Here is a 20,936-nt window from a genome sequence, read left to right on the forward strand (position 1 = left end):
TTTTTTTTAGCCCTTTCACTGAATATTTAAAGTTTGCTTATTTATTTTGTTTTTCCAGACAGGGTTTCTCTGTGTAACAGCTCTAGCTGTCCTGGAACTCACTTTGTAGACCAGGCTGGACTAGAGCTCACAGAAATCTGCCTGCTTCTGTTTCCTGAGTGCTGGGATTAAAGTGTGCACCACCACCGTCCAGGGTCCGGCTCTCTCTCTCTCTCTCTCTCACTCTCTCTCTTTATCTTTATTTATTTGTTTTTAATTTTTTATGTGCATTGGCATTTTGGCTACATATATGTCTGTGTGAGAATGTCCAGGTCCCCTGGAATTGGAGTTACAGACAGTTGTGAGCTGCCATGTGGGTGCTAGGAATCGAATCCAGGTCCTCTGAAAGAAAAGCCAGAACTCTTAACAGCTGAGCTATCTCTCCAGTCCTATTAAAATTTTAAAGTCACATTTTCGTTATTCAAAGCAACTTCCCTATCCTTTGTGGTTTTTGTTCTTGGTTTGTGGCCACCTTTTCTTATTTCCCTGACCTGATAAAGTTTTTATAAGAAGCTTTATACATTTTTAAAATTGCAGCTGGATGTGGTGGAACATGCCTTTAATCCCAGCACTTGGGAGGTAGAGGCAGATGGACCTGTCTGTGAGTTCGAGACCAGTCCATTCTACAGGGTTAGTACAGCCAGAGTTACACAGAAAAACCCTATCTGAAAAAAAAAAAAACAAAACAAAACAAAAAAAAAAAAAAAAAAAAAAAAAACCATCAAAAAACCCCACCAAACAACAATAACAAAGTTTTAAAAATCCATTTCTGTGTTTCTCATTAGAGTCTCCTTTCACTCCTACTTACTGGCTGTCATATCACACTAAATTTAATCATTGAATGAAAATTATTTATCTATGTAGCTCAGGCTGGCCTGGGACTCAAGAGTCCTTCTGTGTATACACACACACACACACACACACACACACACACACATGGCATGTTAGTAATGGGTACCATCATTCTTTCTAAAGTTTCTCTGATTTGTTTCACTCTCAGATGTGGAAGTTACAGTCAGCAGAAATCAGTTTTTGTTTTGTTTTGTTTTTTGTTTTTTGACAGGGTCTTGTGCATCCCAAGGTGTCCTGGAACTTACATAGATTAGTGTGATCCTCCTGCCTCAATATCCAAAGTACTGGGATTTCAGGAGTATGCCACCATGCAGAGTTTCATGCAGGCCAGGCAAGCACTCTTCCAACTAAGCTGCATCCCCAGTCCCAGATTCTAATTCTTCAGTTTTTAGTTGGGCTGATCCCCTAAATGACAGACCTTGACTCCTACATTTCTGGGGGAAAGCAGACCGTTATGTTCTCACCTGATGTCAGGAAGGAAAGGGTACCAATTGTTTCATTGGACATGATGTTATGGAAACGTGCCAGCTGTCCAAACATCTGCAGGCCAGCCTCTTTCTCTCGGCGGGCTTCTGGTGTCAGACTCTCCCATTCTCCTCGGTCTTTCTCGATCTGCTGAATTTTTATCTTGCTCAAATACTATGGAAACCAGAAACATGATACATCAGATAAGAGAAATGCAATTGAAAGGCCATGGCATTTAAGATGGCTTAATTAAAATCCGGTCAACTGGGTTTAAAAAGGTGGCTCTTTTTGCTCTTGTAGAGGATTAGGGTTTGATTCCCAGCACCAACACTGTGGCTTATAACCACTTGTAACTCCAGTTCCAAGGGATGTGATGCCCACTTCTGGCCTTCATGAGCACTGTCTGCATTTGCATACATTCAAGCAAAACACTAATACACTTAACAAAAGTCCCAGAGCTGGAGGCGTGGCTCAGAGCACTTGTTCTTGCGTATGGCAGTTCACATCTTCCTGTAACTTAGCTCCAGGAGATGCAATGGCTTCTTCAAGCTTCCCCAGGAATCTGCATGCATATAGCATACTTACATACATGCAAACATAACACTCATACACAAAAATCCTAAAACAACGACAACAACAAAAAAATCCCAGTCAACTAAGCTGGGAAAACCAGAGACTATGTAAAAGTCTTGAGCCTTTTGGAAAGAAAAAAAAGTAGTAGCCTCATACAGATTTGTCTCAGCTTGAGCAAACTGGTAGGTAACTGCTTGAACTAGGATAGTATCAGGAGGGAAAGGAGGATCAGTGGAACAGCACATAGAGCCAGGCTCCTAAAACAAAAAACCAAAAACCAACAACACAAAATGTTCAAAACTTGATCACCAAAACCTAAATTTCTATAAACATGCCTGGTGTCTAGAAATACTTAGAATGTCATAATTATTGAAGCCCTCGTCTCTCATCATCCTACTATTGCAGCAAACAATGAGTTATCTAATTTCAAGAGAATGCCATCTGCTTCACTCTCTGAATCATACCATCCCTACACAATAGATTTGTTTATCATAGGAACTGCTCTCATTTCCTCAGAGAAGCTACTTTAGGTCTCAGAGTGCAGGATTATGAAAAGAGCAGGAGGCCAAATCCATCTCACAAACCCAACCCAAGTTCCTCAGTGGGTTATCAGCGAGAGTTCCTGACTGTCTAGTAGGCTATCCTCCAACTAAGCTGTATCCTCCTCCTAGAGGTCACTGCCTAGTCATACTGATACTCCTGTCTCCACCAGGAGATCCTGCTTAGCTGCAGGCCCAACATAGAGCACACATCTAAGCCTAGACTAAAACCTCTGCACTTTCTTTAGGTTGTTCTTCTTAGGTACTTTGTCATAGCAAAGAAAATCTGAGAGTCACTGACCAAAATTAAGATTCTATGATTCCTTTTTACATTGCTGGTCTGTTGGTACACCCTAGTTTGGCTTTATCACATTAAAAAAAATGATTTATGTATATGTGTGTGTACCATGTCTTCAGGAGCCTGTGGAGTTTAGAAAATGGTGTTGGATTCCCTAGAACTGGAGTTACAAGTGGCTGTGAGCTGCCATGTGGATGCTGGGAACTGAACTCAGGTCCTCTGTAAAAATAGTAAGTGCTCTTAACCACTAAGCCATTCTCCAGCCCCAATAACCATCTTTTAAACTCTCAACCAAAGAACCACCCAAGCCCATGAAACTTCAACAATGACCCTTGATCATGTCTCTAATGAAACTGGTAAACCTAGAAAGCTATGCAATGGCAAGTGTGGAACACACTATTACATTTTGGTGTGCAAGAATGTTTAAAGTAAATGGTGGTGCACACCTGTAATCCCAGCACTCTGGAGGCAGAGGCAGGAGGATCTCTGTGAGTTTGAGGCCAGCTTGGTCTACAGAGTGAGTGCCAGGACAGGCTCCAAAGCAATACAGAGAAACCCTGCCCTGTAGGGGAAAAAAAAAAACTCCCCCAAACCCCCCCCCAAAAAAAAACAACACTAGTTCCAGGCCAGCCTCCAAAGCTACACAGAGAAACCCTGTATCAGGACTAGAGATTTAGCTAAGTGGTAGAGTACCTGCCTAACAACCGTAAGGCCCTCGGTTAGGCCCTCAGCTCCAAACAAAACAAAACAAAACAAAAAACCCTGTCTCAAAAAACAAAACAAAACAACAACAACAAAAATGAGGTTAAAAAAAAAAAAAAAAGAATATACTCTCTGCCAGGTTTACTGGTTCATATTTGCAATCCCCAAACTCTGGGAGAGAAAACTTGTTACACACACACACACACACACACACACACACACACACACACACACACACACACACACACAGAGAGAGAGAGAGAGAGAGAGAGATAGAGAAAGAGAACCAAACACTACCATCACCATCCCACTACCACCATTGTTGATGATCTGAAGGGTTTCTCATTGACACCACCACAGATAGTATAGGAAAAAGTACAATTCTTTCTTTTTTACCTGTATGGCTTCATCCAAAAGGAAGATAGCATCATTCATTAACAGGTTAAGAAATCGGAGGAACAGTGGGGGATTCATAGCTTCTAAATTCTTAGAGGCATAGTCAGCCAAATCCTGTAAGTCCAGCCCAAGAAGAAGATACTTCAGTACCAAATCACAAAAACTTTCCTGAGGCTGACCTGAAGCAACTGGTTTCATGAGAACCTCTCTTACCTTAATGCTCTCTCGGTAACTATCTGTCCCCCACATGTATCTTAGAATGGGATACATAGGGCGGCGGTAATTAAACTTCTGTTCAAATTGATGGGGATCCCCTAGAGTAAGGCAAGAAGAAGAAATCGGCAATGGTAGACTGTTTAATATAGAATAAGCAGAAGCTTATGCATATGTGGTTTATTTACTTTGAATGCCAAGGCTGCTGCCAAAATCATCCCCGGGAGTCCCCCTAGCCCATACCCCTTGTGGTGCGGGTATAAATCCTAGGCTGTAGCTGTAATTACCTGCACAAGATCACATCAACAACACTAGTCAGCATTCCAACAGGCAGCACTAACTGGATTCAGTGGGTTGTGAAAGGGGAAAGGGGATGAGTAGGGAGTACCTGGAGGAAGTGGGAGGAGGGAACTGGGGTGGGGGTATAATCAAGCATTCTTTACATGTATGAAATTGTTAAAGGATATTCTATTAAAACACATACATGACACACAAAACACAGGCCTTGCACACATTAGGCAAGTGTGTTACCACTGAGCTACATCCCCAGCCCTCTCTAGGAACCCAACCCCAATTCATCCCCACCCTGACACAAGGTTTCTCTGGGTAATTCTGGCTGTAGACCAGGCCGGCCTTGAATTTACAGAGATCCACCTGCCTCTGTCTCTTGAGTGATGGGATTAAAGACGTGCCCAGCTTTGACTCATTTTACAGGTGAGGAAAGACCCAGAGTAAATGAAGAGACAAAGGCAGAAAAAAATATGGAAAGTTAGCTAATAAAATGTTAAATGACTCTTTAAATGTTAACTGTATATGTCACCAGATGGCAGAAATACCCTTTAAAAAGACTCTTATGGAACTGCCTAACATACCTTGCCTACTAGTTCAGACAAAGTTCTTAATCAAACCCATGGGCTCAGGACTGAAGAGAAAGACAATGTTGTCTACTGGTACTGTTTATTTTAACTAATTTTTAAAAATGTGTACATACATGTTGTGGGTATGTGTTCATACATGTTTATGTGTGTGTCCACACATGTGTATGTGTGTGTGTTTGCACATGCACATATGGAGCCTAAAGGTCAACACCAAGTGTCTTCTTCAATTGCTGTTCACCTCGTTTTTTGAGACAGAATCTCTTATTAAAATCCGAGCTCACTAGATCTGGCCAGGTTGGATGGACAGTGAGCTCCAGGCATCCCCCTGTCTCCCCCCCCAACCTAGATCTAGGATTATGGGTACATGTTGCTAAATCAGCTTTTTTTCACCTGGATCGTAAAGCTCAATCTCAGGTCTTCATGATTGCTGTGCTTGCCAACACTATGTAGGTGGGATTTGTTTTTTCCTGTTCTTGTTTGTTTTTTGTAAGACAGAGCTGGTTCTATATCTCTTCTAGTTGTATGATAAAAAGTTAAAACTTGTTAAGTATCTATCTTCTCACATATACAATGAGAACAATATAGATAAACTTTCAGATAGACAAGTTAATGGTGTAAGAAAAAATAAAGCACTCTGCATCAAGCCTGTCTCACAGTAAGTAATCAAGACATGCTGGTTGACATTCCTGTGACATTCAAAGGTGATCAAGCCATGAAACTTAGTTCTCAGCTCTAGAGCTGGCCACATGACTCATTTACCTGTAAATTCAATGTCCACAAAAACCTTGATTAGGGCTTCTGAAAGTTGGGCAGCATATGGAAAGTTGCAGAACACACGTTTCCGATGAAAGACACTGGACACCAAGGGATTTGGGGTCTGATCCAAGTGAGGCATCACAGCTTCCAACACCTCTGCTAGTTTGGCCCTTAGGTGGGGATTCTTCATTCTGCAGAGGGCAGAAAGCAAGATGAGCAAGAGTACTTAATTTCCCCAATATGATTGATTCTGTTCTACACAAGGAGCCAATACATACCATATCACTATTAAATATATAAAAAACCACACCTGTTTCAAGTTGTCAGTACTCAGCTGATACAGGATATGCCATTTAATATGTTATTTTGAGATGGTTCTACTATGTATGTAGTCCTGGTTGTCATGGAACTCACTATGCAGACCAGACTGACCTTGAACTTATGGCAATCCTCCTGTCTCTGCCTCCTGAGTGCTGGGATTATACAAGTGCACTATTATGCCTGGTCAGTTAGCTCTTGAGATGGAAGTTTACCATGTGTGAGGGAGCACTTCAATTTCCATTTAAAGCTTAGACATTCAGTTTTCTTCTCTATACCAATGCACTACTCTTTGACAGGTTCATTGTGAATACATTTGGCTTCCCGAGCTTTCTGAGAGCAAAGGTTAGGTTATAATTACCTGATAGCACCCATACTCCCTACCTATGTGTCTAATCAATGCTTGTTGGCTTCTGACTTCCCTTAGGGTCTGCTCAACTCAGGGAAGGTTAGTTGTGGATTTTTATTTTTATTTTTCAGCAAATGTTCCCTTTTATGTATAGAAATTGTTTCCTTTGGTCTACATATATACCCCCACCCTGCAAAAAACAAAACAAACAAACAAACAAAAAAATCAGGGAAGCAATTCTAAACCCATAGTATCCCTGTTTCAGAGAGAAGGCTAGAAGTAACATGAACCTAGGTTTACTACTTACCCAACTCAAGGTTTAGGAGCAAGCTTTGACTCATGTAATTAGTAGAAGAATTTAGCACTTGGATGCCACTGGTATGGCCTCTGGTATTCTGATTAACTATTTTAACCAGGGACCAGCAGTGGAATTCCCAGCAGACCCTTTATATTCAGGTTCACATTCTCTGTGGGCAGAGTCCTCTGTTTATGAAGTCTCAGCACAGCAGTAGGGATGTTTTGTAGCTCTAATAGTGATGGGCACGTTTCCAGCACCTCACCTTTCTATGCTTCCAGTGAAAACGGTGATAAAGTGAAGGACATGTTCCAGGGAATCTGCTGATGTCTCCAAGACGTCCTCAGCAAATCGCCGGAGAAAAATGAGGAAATCACCCAGGTTATCTGCAAAAAATTCTGAAAAAGAATTGCTGGAATTAGCCAAATATCTGTTCATTGGTTCTAAACAACATTCCAATCTGTCTCTTCACATTAATTAATGAAGGTTAAAAAAATTGAAGTCTTTTTTTTTTTTTTTTTAAAGTTTTATCTATTATGTATACAGTGTTCTGTCTACATGTATGCCTACAGTCCAGAAGAGGGCACCAGATCTCATTACAGATGGTGGTGAGCTACCATGTGGTTGCTGGGAATTAACTCAGGACCCCTGGAAGAGCAGTCAGTGCTCTTGACCTCTGAGCCACCTCTCAGAAAGTCTTTTGTACCAAACTTTTATCACCATCTAAGTACCAGACATGGTGATAAACTACTGTGATCTCTTACATGTGTATCAAGCTTTATTTTTATCTGAGTAGATGCATGAACAGTAGTAACACAAAATTTTGCTAACACAAGCATGCTGTGCCCTCAAAGGTCAGTAGCAATTTAAGCTACGCTTTAGGTGTGGCTAGTTACACTAGGTGACTGCATCAAGGGGCTCCAGGATGGTCCTCTGAGCATCCTCCCCTTTTGGCACTCATACCTTGGCAAAGTCCCTTTCTACATTATGATAGGTTAGGAGATACCCTGATGTATATAGTAGAGTACATCATTCTTAAGGTTAGCTATCGAAGTCTGCAGCTTTCATTTGGCGCCTTGTGCTGCCACATCATGAGTGCTACAGAGAAATGTGTGGAGCTCCTGGCAAGCAGCTGAGGCCTGATGACAACCACATGACTGGACTTGTAAGTGGACCCTCCAGCTCCCCTTGAGTCCTCAGAGTCCTATGGCTCTGACTGATAGCTGGCCATGAGCTAGCTCATTAGTGCTCTAAGCTAGCATCACACAGTCAAGTGCTCTGGGATTTCTGACCCAGAGAGCTATGTGTGATAATGTTTATTGTTTTAAACTGCTTTGTTTGGTGGGGGGGGGGACTTGTTTTGTAGCCATAGGAGACCAGGACATTGTTCAAGAACATTTAATCTGATTAGTGAACAATATCTATTGGCCCTTCCCTGACATACATACACACAATCTCCCTTCTGAGTTAACTAACAAGAGGTGCTTCCCTTTTTTCTAAAAAAGCCCAGGGAGAGTTAGACAAACAAATTATAAGTTGAAGACAAACAATATTAATGACAGAAACTAAGAGCTGTGAAAACCCTGACTGCAGCCCATCTTGTGAAGGCTGTTTTCTGACTGTCAGAGCACTGGAGAAACAGAGCTGGAGAAGCAACCATTAGTGCCACCATGCTTTGGCCAGGAGATGTTATTCGCAAGTACAAGTTTGAGTACTTTCTCTAAAAACAATGGACTGATAGCTAAGGACGGTCTTTTGAGGATTAAGCTTCCAAGGTGACCCAGTTAAACTTAGGTGACTATTAATAGGATGCTCCCAAGGGACAGGCTGCTTACCTGGCACATAAGCCAAAGAACTGTAGCCATCTGGCAAAGGAAAACTTAGCTCTATTGGCTGTGAGCCCTCATTGCCTATGGCCAGTTGGACCAGCAGAACAGCCATGGACACCTGCAAATTGAGGCAGTTTTGCAGCATCTGGGGCTCAGTCATAGCAGTCTTGGTAGAAAGATAGATGGTCATCAGGCGTTCGAACTGCTCACGGAGATTGTCAGCAGCAGGGCTAGAACTCTGCTGAGCATCCCGCCAGGCAACCTGCAGCCGATGCAGATTTTGGTTGATTTTTACCATCTGATCATGCAACCTGCCCCCAAAAAAGCAGAAGAGACCAGGTCAGGGAGACTCATGTGGGGCAGTGTAGTATAGACTACACTGGAAAGCAAATCCTCGTTTGGTTATTCTAGTACAATGTCACAGAAGGCACTCACAAAAGTCACTGACTGGACAGAAGAAAGGTGCACTGCTCTGGGGAAATGTTACCATGTACGCAACAAATATGAAGGTAATTATGAAGAGAGAGCAGTTTCTGAGTGAGCATGGTGCATAGTGAGCGGTTATTACTAAAGACAGTCGTTTTAACAAGATAGAGAATGAGCAGCTCAGCACAAACTTTACAGCACACAGGTGGGGCCAGAGGACAATCTTTGCACAGTTAGAAAACTGAGCATCCAAAAAAAGGCTTGATTATAATGACCACACAAAGTAGCCATCACTTGGCACACAATCTACAAGCAGCCTCCAGCCCTCTGTTGTTTAGCATAGAGTAATTATTCTTTATAGAAGTTCATTTGAACATTGAAAGGAAGACCTAGAACTAAAAGCTACTGTTAAATGCTTCAACATCTACAATCAGAAATCACTCCCTTTGGTTCTTTTGTTGCTGTTTGTTTTTGTTTTTTCAAGACAAGGTTTCTCTGTGTATCCCTGGCCATCCTGGAACTCATTCTGCAGACCAGGCTGGTCTCAAACTCAGAGATCTGCCTGCCTCTGCCTCCCAAGTGCTGGGATTAAAGGTGTGCACCACTATCCCCTCTCCACTCCCTTTGTTCTTGTGGACAGTGACTAGGGTTACTGACTGGGAAACTAGATACCAGGCATCCAGTCTGAATTTAGACTGTTGAGCAGATCAAGCACATGCTGAACTTCTGTTACCACATTTAAAATGTCAACAACAGGTTAGAAAAACTTTCTAGCTGGGCAGTGGTGGCACACGCTTTTAATCCCAGCACTTGGGAGGCAGAGGCAGGTGGATATCTGTGAGTTCAAGGCCACCCTGGTCTACAGAGCTTCACAGAGAAATCTGTTTTTCGAAAAGCCAAAAAAGACAGTTTTTCTTTTCTTTTTTCAGTAATTTGTTATTGGGAGTTTTGGGGGGGAAATGCCTTACATTAATTTAAATATCCTGAGAAGGCATTTAAAAAAATCAGTATTTCAGGCTAGACATGTGATGCATGCCTTTAATCCCAGCATTTGGGAGGTAGAGACAGGTGGATCGGATTTTGAGGCCAGCCTGGTCTACAGGGCAAGTTCCAAGATAGAGAAACTCTGTCTTGAAATAAGCAAACAAATAAAAATTAGTATTACTGGGACCTGGGGAGATGGCTCAGATGGTAAACTGCTTGTAGTGCATGCATGAGGCCCTGGGTTCAGATGCCCAGCACCTAAGTAAAAGCTGAGTCTGGCACTGTACTCCTGTAGTGATAATGCTGGGGACACACAGATAGGAGGATCCCCGGAGTCTTGCTGAATCAGTGAGCTCCAGGTTCAGTGAAAGATAGTTCCTCAAAAGATATGATGAGGAGCAACTGAGAAAGCCACCTGACACCAACTTCAGGCTTCTCCATCACACTTGAGCATGTGTGTCCTGTCCCCAAGTAAAAACAAATCAGTATTCACAGTACTCTTTCCAGATCAGAAATATGAGTGAGTTATCCCTCCCCCCTTATACTGGCAACCATTCTCAGCTAAATAAGAGGGGAGATTGTAGAGTGACATGTAGCTGGCTTGCTAGAAACGGACCCTTCTGGAACCTCTACACACAAGTTCTCAACCTTCCCATTTTTAAAACCCTTTCTCTCTGGCTCACAGCTCTTTTGTGGTTATACTTGTCTTATTGAAATCCCTTATCATTATTCTCTCAATTTTTTTCAGTTTTGTCTCTTGGCCCTTTGGCATCAGAAGTAATAAGAACTCAAGAGTAGTATGTGAAATGTAAAATGAAAAATAATTCAGTCTTCCTAGATAACAACAGAAAGATGGGGATTGAAAAGTTGGCAAAATGTAGAAAAACTTTAGTACATTGATAATTTAAAAAATAGATAAAAACTGTAAGTAATCGGTTCAAAGTGGCCTCACATAAATTTAAACAAATGCACATGAGTTTGATCCTTATGACATCCTAACACAAGTCTTTAGACTCACTTTCAACTTTTGAGCTGTCAGCACAACTAACTAGCTCTTCACAAACATTTCTTTTCCAGTGACATTAAAGGAGTTACCTGTGAAATCCCAAGTACAAGGTATATTCTGTCAGGGCCAGGTTCTCCGTCACAAGGTTGTAGCTCTGGGGGAATACTGCCTCCTGCACAGCCGGGATCAAACAGGTCTCTTTGTCCAAACCTTGAAGAAGTGAAAGGAATGATGATCGCTCACACTGACTTCTGTCTGGGACTTCAGTCTCATTTTACTTTGCTCAACTTGCATACTGCTACAATGGTAGCTTCCTCACAACACATCTCCAACTACTTCCTTGTCTACAAACACTCTCTGGCTTCTTGCTATCCACATATATAGTTAAATCTCTTGATGAACCAATGAAATCAGCAAAAAACAAAATGAGTGATGATACTGCATTTCCCCCCAAGTGATAGACAATGGACCATTTCCACTTACTCTATGTTCTCCTGTGCTCAAGCTGAGTTACTTTTGTGCAGATATGTTTTATAATTATAAGAGGATTTAAAAAAACCTAGGAGGAGAGATTCATTCTGAGTGACAGAATCATGGCTGATTCATTTCTTTTTCACTTTTCTGTATTCTTCAAGTGTTCTCCAATTTGGAGTCAGCTTTCTTCCTTCCCACCTCTTACTCTTCACCCCACTTGCTCTAACTACATGGAACTTTTTACAGTTCCTCTGTAAAGACCTTCCATAGATTTTTTTTTTTCCTAGACAACCTCAAATGCAGAGATCTGCCTGCATCTCAAGTGCTGGGACCAAAGGCATGTGCCATCATTCCCCAGTTCCTTCCACAGACTTTTACCTGTTCTTGTCCTGTCACACATTCCTTCTCCTTTGCCTGGTAAACCCTGACTTGCCTTTCATGACTCAGCCATGAAGACCTCAGCTTCTGCAAAGCTGGTCCCTCGCTCCTTCCTGCACTGCTGTCACTATGCCAACATGTCTGCCCTCTTCTGCCCTCTGAGTTCAAAAAACAACGGCAGCTGTGCCCTTTCTATAAAAGATGAGGGGACGAATGTTCAAGGCTGTCAAACCAGACAGAGGGTCTCACCAAGACCTAACATTTAAGGGATAACAGTTGTTTTCAAAAATCCATGTTTAAAATCATTTAACTAGTTCTCCACTGTGTCTAATCTGTTTTGAACAAGAGGCACTTTCTTAAAGATGAAGGGAGCAAATGCTTTAGAGGTGGCACACACATTCACTGTTTTGAAAAGCCCAGTTCTCTGCCCACCTACCTCTCATGTGTACATTTTTAATTTTTCGTTCTTCATCATTCAAATCCTTCAGGACACAGTATGAGGGATTAAAAGTGAGAAGCCGGGAGGATCTGGGCTTGCAGAATGGCTGGCACAGCTTCAGGAGAGCGGCACCCAGATTCAGAAAGAAGGCATCTGAGGCATACATTTGGAAGAAGATTTCGGGCATCTGATTGGCCCAGATCTTGGTGCGTCCTGCATTTGCATGCAAACAGTTTCCAAGCCAGAACAAGATACCGTGCTTGGTTTCTGGAGAGAGCTGGAGCAAGTTCTTCAGCATCTGGTAGATCTTTTCATGGAACTGAGCCATGAACTGTTTAATCAGAAAACACAACCACAGAACATTCCAATTTCATAATCCTGGCATTTTCTTTTTTACTCCTAAACACTAGCAAATACAAGTTTCTAAAAATATGTTAATTTTAATCTTTCCCTTCACTTTTTTTGCACTTTATTCCTTGATTCTGATTTTTTAAAATATATGTATTCCTGGGTACTTATGGGACATTTTCTGGTCAGCTGCCAAGCTGCAGAGGGTTTAACAGGCTTTATGGTTGGGGTTTTTCTGTAAAGTGTTAATGATAATTCTTCTGGCTCTGTTTGTCATGGTTCTCATAGCAACTACTCAACTCTACCACTGCAGAATGAAACTGAGTCATAAGCAGTACAAATAAACATGGTTACAGTCAATAAATATTTTTAATTTTTATATTACATTTACTTAGTCTTAATGTATTTAGTATGTGGGAGGGGCATGCTATTGAGCATTATGTGTGAGGATGTTTGGGAACAGGTTGTGTTCTCTTTCTACTATGTGGGTCCTAGGGACCTTACTCAAATCATTAGGCTGGATGACAAGTGTTTTTACCAACTGAGCCATCTCACTGGCCCCAGTAAGTCTCTCTTTACAAACAAAACAAACACCATGGGCAGTTGGATTTGGCTACTGCTGTAGTCTGCTAAACATCTGCTTGACAGCATCGTGATGGTTAAATAGTAAATGGGACCCTTAAACTGTGCCCCAGTTAGCCATCTAATGCCCCACAGTCAGACTTTGCTAAGTTTTATTTTAAGAGGTCTGCACATAAAGAGAAGGGCAAGGGACAAAGATTTATAAGATGGCATTTAGTCAGAAGGTTTTATGAGATAAGTGACAATAAGTATCTTGGCAAGAAGGGCAAGGACTGAAGGGAGTGTGACAGTGTCATCATATGGGGCAGGTGCTTCTATCTAATCTAGAAGTTTACTCTCACCAACATCAAAGTCACTGTGAAGGATATGAAGGGGGTGATTTCTTTTTATTTCTTGAGATAGGGTTTCTCTGGCTGTCCTGGAACTAGCTCTATAGACCAGGCTGTTCCCGAACTCACAAAGACCCATCTGTCTCTGCTTCCTGAGCACTAGGATTAAAGGCATGTGCCAGGGGTGATTTCTTTGCTTCCTTCTTTCATTTTTGAGATAGGCTCTCTTATAGTGCAGGTTTGTCTAGTACTTACTATGTAGCTCAGATGGTCCTGAGTTCCTGATCCCTGACTCTATCTCCTAAGTGCTAGGATTACAAGCTACCCCATCACTCCCAGTAAGAGGGCAATTTTATTATATTATGACAAAAGCCAATCAGATCAATTTGCTTTCCCAAAGAGGTTGACACAGCCTTATCCCTACATGGTTCCTGAGAAAATGCTCGTCTCAAATCAGGGGGCTGTGATACCCTGGGAAACAGTTCCACCTGATGAATGTTGGCCTCCTGTACTTTGATCTCCTGAGGACTGGAACGAGATGGATTCAGAAAGTAGCCATGATTTTCCACCACACCCGGAGTCTTTAACAAGCACGAAATATTCAGAATTACTCCCAGCAAGGTCTTCTGATACATCTGCCCATTGCTAGGGTCCTTGGGCTGAATGTATTCTAAAAAAACCTGCAGGAAAGGACAAAACTTACTTATTCATTGTATGGTGAGATAAAGGGGATGAGATGCAAGGATCTCAATACAACCAACCCCCCCCACACTCACATACACGCATGCACACTCACACGCACACACACAACTCACACCCACCCACACACACACACACACACACACCTTTTTCTTTAAAGATTTACTTATTTATTTTATGTATGCAACTGCTCTATTTGCATGTATGCCTGCATGACAGACAGGGCAATAGACAGAAGAGGCCATCAGATCTTATTACAGATGGTCATGAGCTTCCATGTGGTTGCTGGGAATTGAACTCAGGACCTCTGGAAGAGTAGCCAGTGGGCTTAATTGCTGAGCCACCTCTCTAGCCCCTCTTTTTCTTTCTTTCTTTCTTTCTGTTTTTTCTTCCAAGAAAGGTTTTCTCTATATAGCCCTGGCTGTCGTAGTACTTGCTCTATAGACCAGGCTGGCCTTAAACTTGGAGATCTTCCTGTCTCTGTCTCCTAAAGTGCTGGGATTAAAGGTATATGCCACCATCATCTGGCTCCTTTTTCTTTTTTTCCTTCTCTTTTTTCTTTTTAAAGGCCAGGTTTTTATAAAGTCCAGGCCAGCCTCAAATTACAAGAAAAAACTTTGGAACATTTATTTATTTTTATGTATGTACATGCATATCATGGGCACAGTATAGAGGTCAGAGGACAACTTGTGTGTGGGAGGTTGGTTCTTTCCTTGTTTTCTTCAATCATGTGGATTCTGGGGATCGAATTTAGGTATTCAGGCTTTGTAGCACTAAGCCATCTCACCAGCTCTGTTCTCAAGGCCTCAAATTCACACTGCAGCTGAGGATAACATTGATCCTCCTGCCTCCACTCCCAAGTGCTAGGATTCAAGGCACATGGCACCATATCTGGCTTTCTATAGGCAATGTAACAGTGCCATCAGGGCAGGAAACTTGTTAGCACCATGAGCACATGGTGCCTTTCAGACCTACCTTGGCCATATGCTTTTGCCTGGTAAAGTAGAGAATAATATCCAGATATGCATACAGTAGGATCTGGCAGAGCTCCAGATCTTTTATTCGGCCTAGTAAAATATCAAACACTGGAATCATGACTTCAGGAAATGTTCGAACTTCCTCATCCAACAGCAAGGCTTCGATGACCTCTTCTAAAAACTCAGTTACATCTTCAAAATCTAATAGGAGACAAATGAGAAAGGAAGGAGGCCATGTCAATTTTTGTCTTTATATATTGTTTCATGGTCTGTCTGTCTGTGTCTATCTGTTGTGATGTAAGAATTGAACCAAAGACTGATGAATGCCAGGCAACTGTTCATTAGTGCTTGACTAATGAGCTATATACCCACTTGCAAACATTGGCTCTTTATGATCTACCTACTTTTATTTATGTGTGTGGGTGTTTTGCCTGCATGTATGCCTGTGTATCAAGTGCATGCAGTGCCCGTGGAGGCCAGAAGGGGGCAGTGGATCTGCCTGGAACTGGAGTCACATAATAGTAAGCCACCATGTGGGTGCTGAGAATTGAACCAGGATCCTCTGGAAAAGCAGCTAGAAGTGCTCCTAACTTTTGAGCCATCTCTTAACTTTTGAGCCATCTCTATAGTCCCTCTATTATATTTTTGAGGTATTGAGGCCAAAAGATCAAGGTGTAAGCTGTCTTCCTAAATTTCTATCAGAATCATAATAGTTCTCTAAATCATGACTTTCTAAAATCAGAAGAATTTTAAATTGGTATTCTAAATGTAGATATTTAAAGGCCTTGCTTCTATACTCACGGGCTCCCTGAATGGCTTCTAACATCAAATCTACCAGTTGCTCATGGATGTTTTGGTCAACATAGATCTCTGGGGTAAGGAGAACTGTTCGAGTGTTGGACACAGTGAGGTTCCTGCATTGCACTGCAAAGGGGAGCAGGTTTTCTGGAACTTTGGTAATCTACAACAAAGAGAGAGAAGCATACAGTTTTCTATAACATGCAGCAAGGATGGGTACAGTAAATAGGATGAAAACATACCACTTTCTCAAACACTATTGTTTTCTTTTCTTTTTTTTTCCCCAATATCTCTGTGTAGCATTTGGAGCCTGTCCTGGCACCCACTCTGTAGACTGGGCTGTCCTTGAACTCATAGAGATCTGTTTGCCTCTGCCTCCAGAGTCCTGGGATAAAAGGCGTGCGCCGCCGCCGCCGCCGCCGCCGCCGCCACCACCACCACCACCACCACCACCACATGGCAGTTTTTTGAGATAGGGTTTCTCTGTATACTCCTGGCTGTCCTGGAACTTGCTCTGTAAACCAGGTTGCATCAAACTCAGAGACCCACCGGGCTCTGCCTGGGATTAAAGGTGTGCACCACCACTGCCTGGCAATATTGATTTCTTGGGGACTTAAAATTCATAACAGACTTTTTCTTTGGCTTAAAAGGCCACTTGCTAAAATTCTAATTCTGAAAATGTCAAGTTTAGACCAATTCAGTATTACCACCTCACTGGAAATGATGTTAGCAGATTTGGGTTTTGCTTGGCCTGTGTTGTTTTATTTTGGTCTCACTATGTAGGATAGGCTGGCTCTGAATTTGTAGCAATCTTCATGACTGTCTCTTATGAATGCTGAAATTACAGGCATGTGCTACCTCACTTGACTGATCTGGTACTTAGTCTTTGTTTTTTTTTAAAGGGTGTGATTTCTAGAGAGGTATATATAGAGAATAGGGGCATTGGTTAACTAGCAAGAGAGATGAACCCTAAGCCACAGAAAGGAGACTAAGGCTTTATGGCAATGTCATAGTCCTACAAATACTCAGTTCCAGATATACCATAATATACATATATATTACACTGACGCAACTCTTACATGCTAAAGTCAAAAGGACAATCTAAATTCCTTTACCTCTTCCTTGGCTCTCTGGAAGCAGGAGTAAAGGTAACAAAAGATGTGCCTCTCCCCAGCATCTCGATCAGCAGAGAGATTTAACGTTGTAGAAGAAGTCATGCTGATCAAGTGGTTTCCTGGATCTTGAAGCAATAACCGAGCAAAGATGGCCTATTAACAAAAATAAACAGAACAATAATCTACTGCAAGGTAAATTCTAGACCACTAAGATCTAAAGTTTGATACATGCTTTTGAGAATCAGATGTAGTTCACAATAAATTTAGAAATGTAGCTATTAATTACATACATAGTTACTGTAAAGTAAGTCTCAAATTCTGTGACAGTTACAAACAAAAAGTCACTTGTTGGATGGTATTAAGAATCAATGATGAATATGTGAAATCTACTTTTCTGTGTGATTACTAGGCTTAGAGATACTTTAAATGAGTTAAATGCCAAGTTATCAGTCTCTTGTCTCAAGTTTTTTGTTTTTTTTTTGTTTTTTTTTTTTTTTGTTGTTGTTTTTTTGAGAGGCTTTTCTGTGTGGCTTTGCAGACCACTCAAGTTTTTAAAATATTATTTTTATATACATCTCTCCAGCCCAAACATTATTATTTTTAATTATGTGTATGTATTGTGTGTTTGTGTGGGTATGTGCACATGACTGAAGGTGTTCATGGTAGTTAGAGGCATTGGTTCTCCTTGGAACTGGAGTTACAGGCAGCTGTGAGCCATATAGGTGCTAGGAACTGAACTTGGGTCCTCTGTAAGAGCTGTATATGCTCATAACAGCTGAACCATCTCTCTAGGTTCCTTTTGTTTTTTGAGACAGGATTTCTCTGTGTAGCTTTGGAGCCTGTCCTGGATTATTTTGTTTTTTGAAATAGGGCTTCTCCTAATAGCCTGGCTGCCCTGGAACTCATTATATAGATCAGGCTGGCCTTGAATTCACAGAGCTCTGCCTGCCTCTGAATTCCAATGTTGGGATTAAAAGTATCTGCCACCATGCCCAACTGTAAATCAGTTTTCAAAGGCACAGTACACTTACTGTGGGCTCTGATACCCTGGGAAACAGTTCTACCCAATGGATGACGGCTTTCTGTACTTGATCTCCTGAGGTCTGGAATGAGGTCAGAGGACAGTGGATAACCTGGTCCATCACTCTCTACCTCATTCCTCTGAGCTGAGTAAACCTGGAGCTCACTATTTTTCAGCTAGGCTGGATGGACAAGTCCCCAGAAACCCTCTTCTCTCTACTCCCTCTCATTTGTGACACTGAGGGGACAGTCCCACATAGCCACAGTTAGCTTCATGTGGGTGCTGGGGAGCCAAACTTGCTTGTGAGTCATCTCCTCAGCCTGATTTTGATTTTTTTGTAAGTATGTAAGGAAGAGATTGGCCTTGTCTTAGGAACTTAGAGTCTAATAAGAATGATAAGACAGGTTGAATAAAAAGCCATGAGACAGTGACAGTTCCCATAAGAAATGGATAGGATAAAGAACTCAGAGGAGGGCAATTCTTTTCTGGCAACTTCGGTGGCATTTTAACTGGTTCTTAACCAATGGGTGGATTTGGATGTGTGGCCAGTGAGGAATACCATATACAATGGAGAGGCGGAAGCAAGCAGCAGAGTCTGGAGAATGGAAAGGATTTAGCTGCATGGCTATGGTTTGATGAGGGTCCATCGTCAGGAACAGTACCTGCTCAACATTGCTCATGTCCAGCCAGTCTTGATCTTCCAACTCTACTGCCATTTCTTCCAAATACACACAACGGCTGGGGATGCCATTCTCGCTTTTCAAGTTTGGATCACCTGTGAAATAGTTTTAATTTGATAGGTTAAGGATAATGTTCCTGTCCTCATGACACTGCTTTTGTTTTGCCTTGCTTTTTTTGAGACAGGGTCTTGCTATGTTGCCTATGTTGGTCTTAACTCCTAGGCTCAAGTGGTCCCTCCTGCCTCAGCCTCCCCAGTATTGGAGACTAAAGGCATGCACTACTGTGCTCAGCTTCCAACAACTGATCTTGATAGCAAGTCTCTTGAATTCAAGAATACCTGTGATCTTGATACACAAAGTAATTAAAGAACATGGACTGTTATGGACCCTCAGTATGACATTTAGGAAGAAATTCTAGATACCAGCATTAACCATAGGATTGAATTACAGATAGGGCACAGAGTTAAAACACCTCTGAACCTCTCAGCATAGGTGGAAGAAGGAAATGGGGTTAGCTACTCTTTCTACTTTCTTTTAAAGGTAGTACAGAAAAGTAGTCACACAGCCCAGTCAGCACTAACATGGCACAGAAAGTTAGATCTGTAGAAATACTGTTTGTTTTTCTAGACAGGGTTTCCCTGAGTCCTGGCTGTCCTGGAACTCACTCTGTAGACCAAGCTGGCTTTGAACTCACAGATCCTCCTGTTTCTATCTCCCCAGTGTTGGAGTAAAGCTGTGTGCCACCACCTCCTGGCTGAAATATTGTTTTCAGGCAATTAAAAAGCTTACTAAGATAAATCCTGTGCTCTAGGGGTGGTTTTAAGCCTTAAAAATAGCAGTTTTCTAAGAGTCAAAGCAGTCCCTAGACCAAGCCAAGAGGAAGTCTGCAACTCACTGTTGTCCAGAGTAATGAGGAAGATCCTTTGGATCATGTGATTGATGTTGAGTTGCTCACATATTTCTTGCTGTGACCTGAAGGAGCGGCTAATCTCAGACACAGAGTAGTCAAATTCGTCCAGGCTCTCTGACACACTATTATCCGAGTCATCTGGGCTTGCTGGGAGCTCATCTGCCAGAACATGTAAGCCATTACACAGCATGATCCTTCCTTAGAATAAAACATACTATCTAGAATGTTTGGATGCTAACTACTAGGAAGGCAATTGCAGGTGAAACAAATTATTCATCTTATTAGTGAGCAAGTGAAATCGTAGAATTCTGAAATTCTGGCTATAAACCTCGCCTTCTATACAGTAAGCTTTATTACTTCTACCCAGAGTTGTACCCACCCTACCAAAATTACCAACATTAACTTTCTTAGAGAAAAAAAAATAATTAGCAAATAGATAAATGATTTTATGATTTAATGATTTTAAATGTATGGCCTTTCCCTGGAGAATAGATTTGTTTTGGTAATTTAACACTCAGGAATATGTCTTGTAGCAAGGTTCCTCAAATCAGTATCCTATAGGTAGCTGCTTAATTCTTCAGTGCTCCAGACTCCTGTGCTAATGTTCATTGCCATTGTTTTTTATTTTAAAATTGTGCTTTCCTTGTTTCTTTGACATTTACTTTTGTGTGTGGGGAATGTGTGTCCGTGTTTACCTGGAGGTCAGAGGACAGCCTGTAGCAACCCATTTTCTCCTCTTTCTATATGGGTCTTGGGAACTGAACTTAGGTCATCAGACTAGGTGGCAAGCACCTTCACCTGCTGAGGCATCTCACCAGGATAATTTTTTTTAAAAAGATGCATTTAAAACATTTATTTTTATTTGCATGTATGTCTGTGTGAGGGCTGGAGTTACAGTTGTTAGCTGTCATGTGGGTGCTGGAAATTGAACCCAGGTCCTCTGGAAGAGCAGTCAGTGCTCTTAACCACTGAGCCACCTCTCCAGCCCTGATGCATTTTTAATGATGCATTCTGTGTGGGAATGTGCATGCTGGGCCATCTCTCTAATGTTTTAGTTGTTGTTTAATTACAGATCTGGACCATACTTTAAAACATTTTTATGTTAATGTGTCATGACATGCTTTTGGAGATCAGAGAACAACTTGGGGGGAGTCCTTTTTTCTCCTTCCACCATGTGGGTTCCAAGGATTGAACTCAGGTCATCAGGACTGGAAGCAAGTGCCTTTACACACTGAGCTATCTTACCAGGCCCTCAACTGGTTTTAAAG

The 20,936-nt window shown here is 41.8% G+C and overlaps 1 protein-coding gene across 2 annotated transcripts in view; it reads right to left on the reverse strand.

Annotated features, from left to right (window-relative positions):
• Ube4a (ubiquitination factor E4A) overlaps positions 1–20,936 on the reverse strand; it is a 39,985-nt gene that overhangs the window by 5,987 nt on the left and 13,062 nt on the right. For both annotated transcript variants that reach the window (XM_051197288.1, XM_051197289.1), the window contains exons 3-16: positions 19,654–19,827; positions 18,741–18,853; positions 17,058–17,210; positions 15,946–16,105; positions 15,143–15,345; positions 13,957–14,148; positions 12,207–12,540; positions 11,008–11,128; positions 8,509–8,813; positions 6,939–7,071; positions 5,715–5,902; positions 4,078–4,178; positions 3,865–3,978; positions 1,356–1,530 (exon numbers count right to left, since the gene is read on the reverse strand). In XM_051197288.1, the coding sequence (XP_051053245.1) occupies positions 1,356–1,530; positions 3,865–3,978; positions 4,078–4,178; positions 5,715–5,902; positions 6,939–7,071; positions 8,509–8,813; positions 11,008–11,128; positions 12,207–12,540; positions 13,957–14,148; positions 15,143–15,345; positions 15,946–16,105; positions 17,058–17,210; positions 18,741–18,853; positions 19,654–19,827 (2,466 nt within the window). The remainder of the gene's footprint in view (positions 1–1,355; positions 1,531–3,864; positions 3,979–4,077; positions 4,179–5,714; positions 5,903–6,938; positions 7,072–8,508; positions 8,814–11,007; positions 11,129–12,206; positions 12,541–13,956; positions 14,149–15,142; positions 15,346–15,945; positions 16,106–17,057; positions 17,211–18,740; positions 18,854–19,653; positions 19,828–20,936) is intronic.

Source organism: Phodopus roborovskii, unplaced genomic scaffold, assembly GCF_943737965.1.
Source record: "Phodopus roborovskii unplaced genomic scaffold, PHOROB, whole genome shotgun sequence".
Lineage (NCBI taxonomy): Eukaryota > Metazoa > Chordata > Mammalia > Rodentia > Cricetidae > Phodopus > Phodopus roborovskii.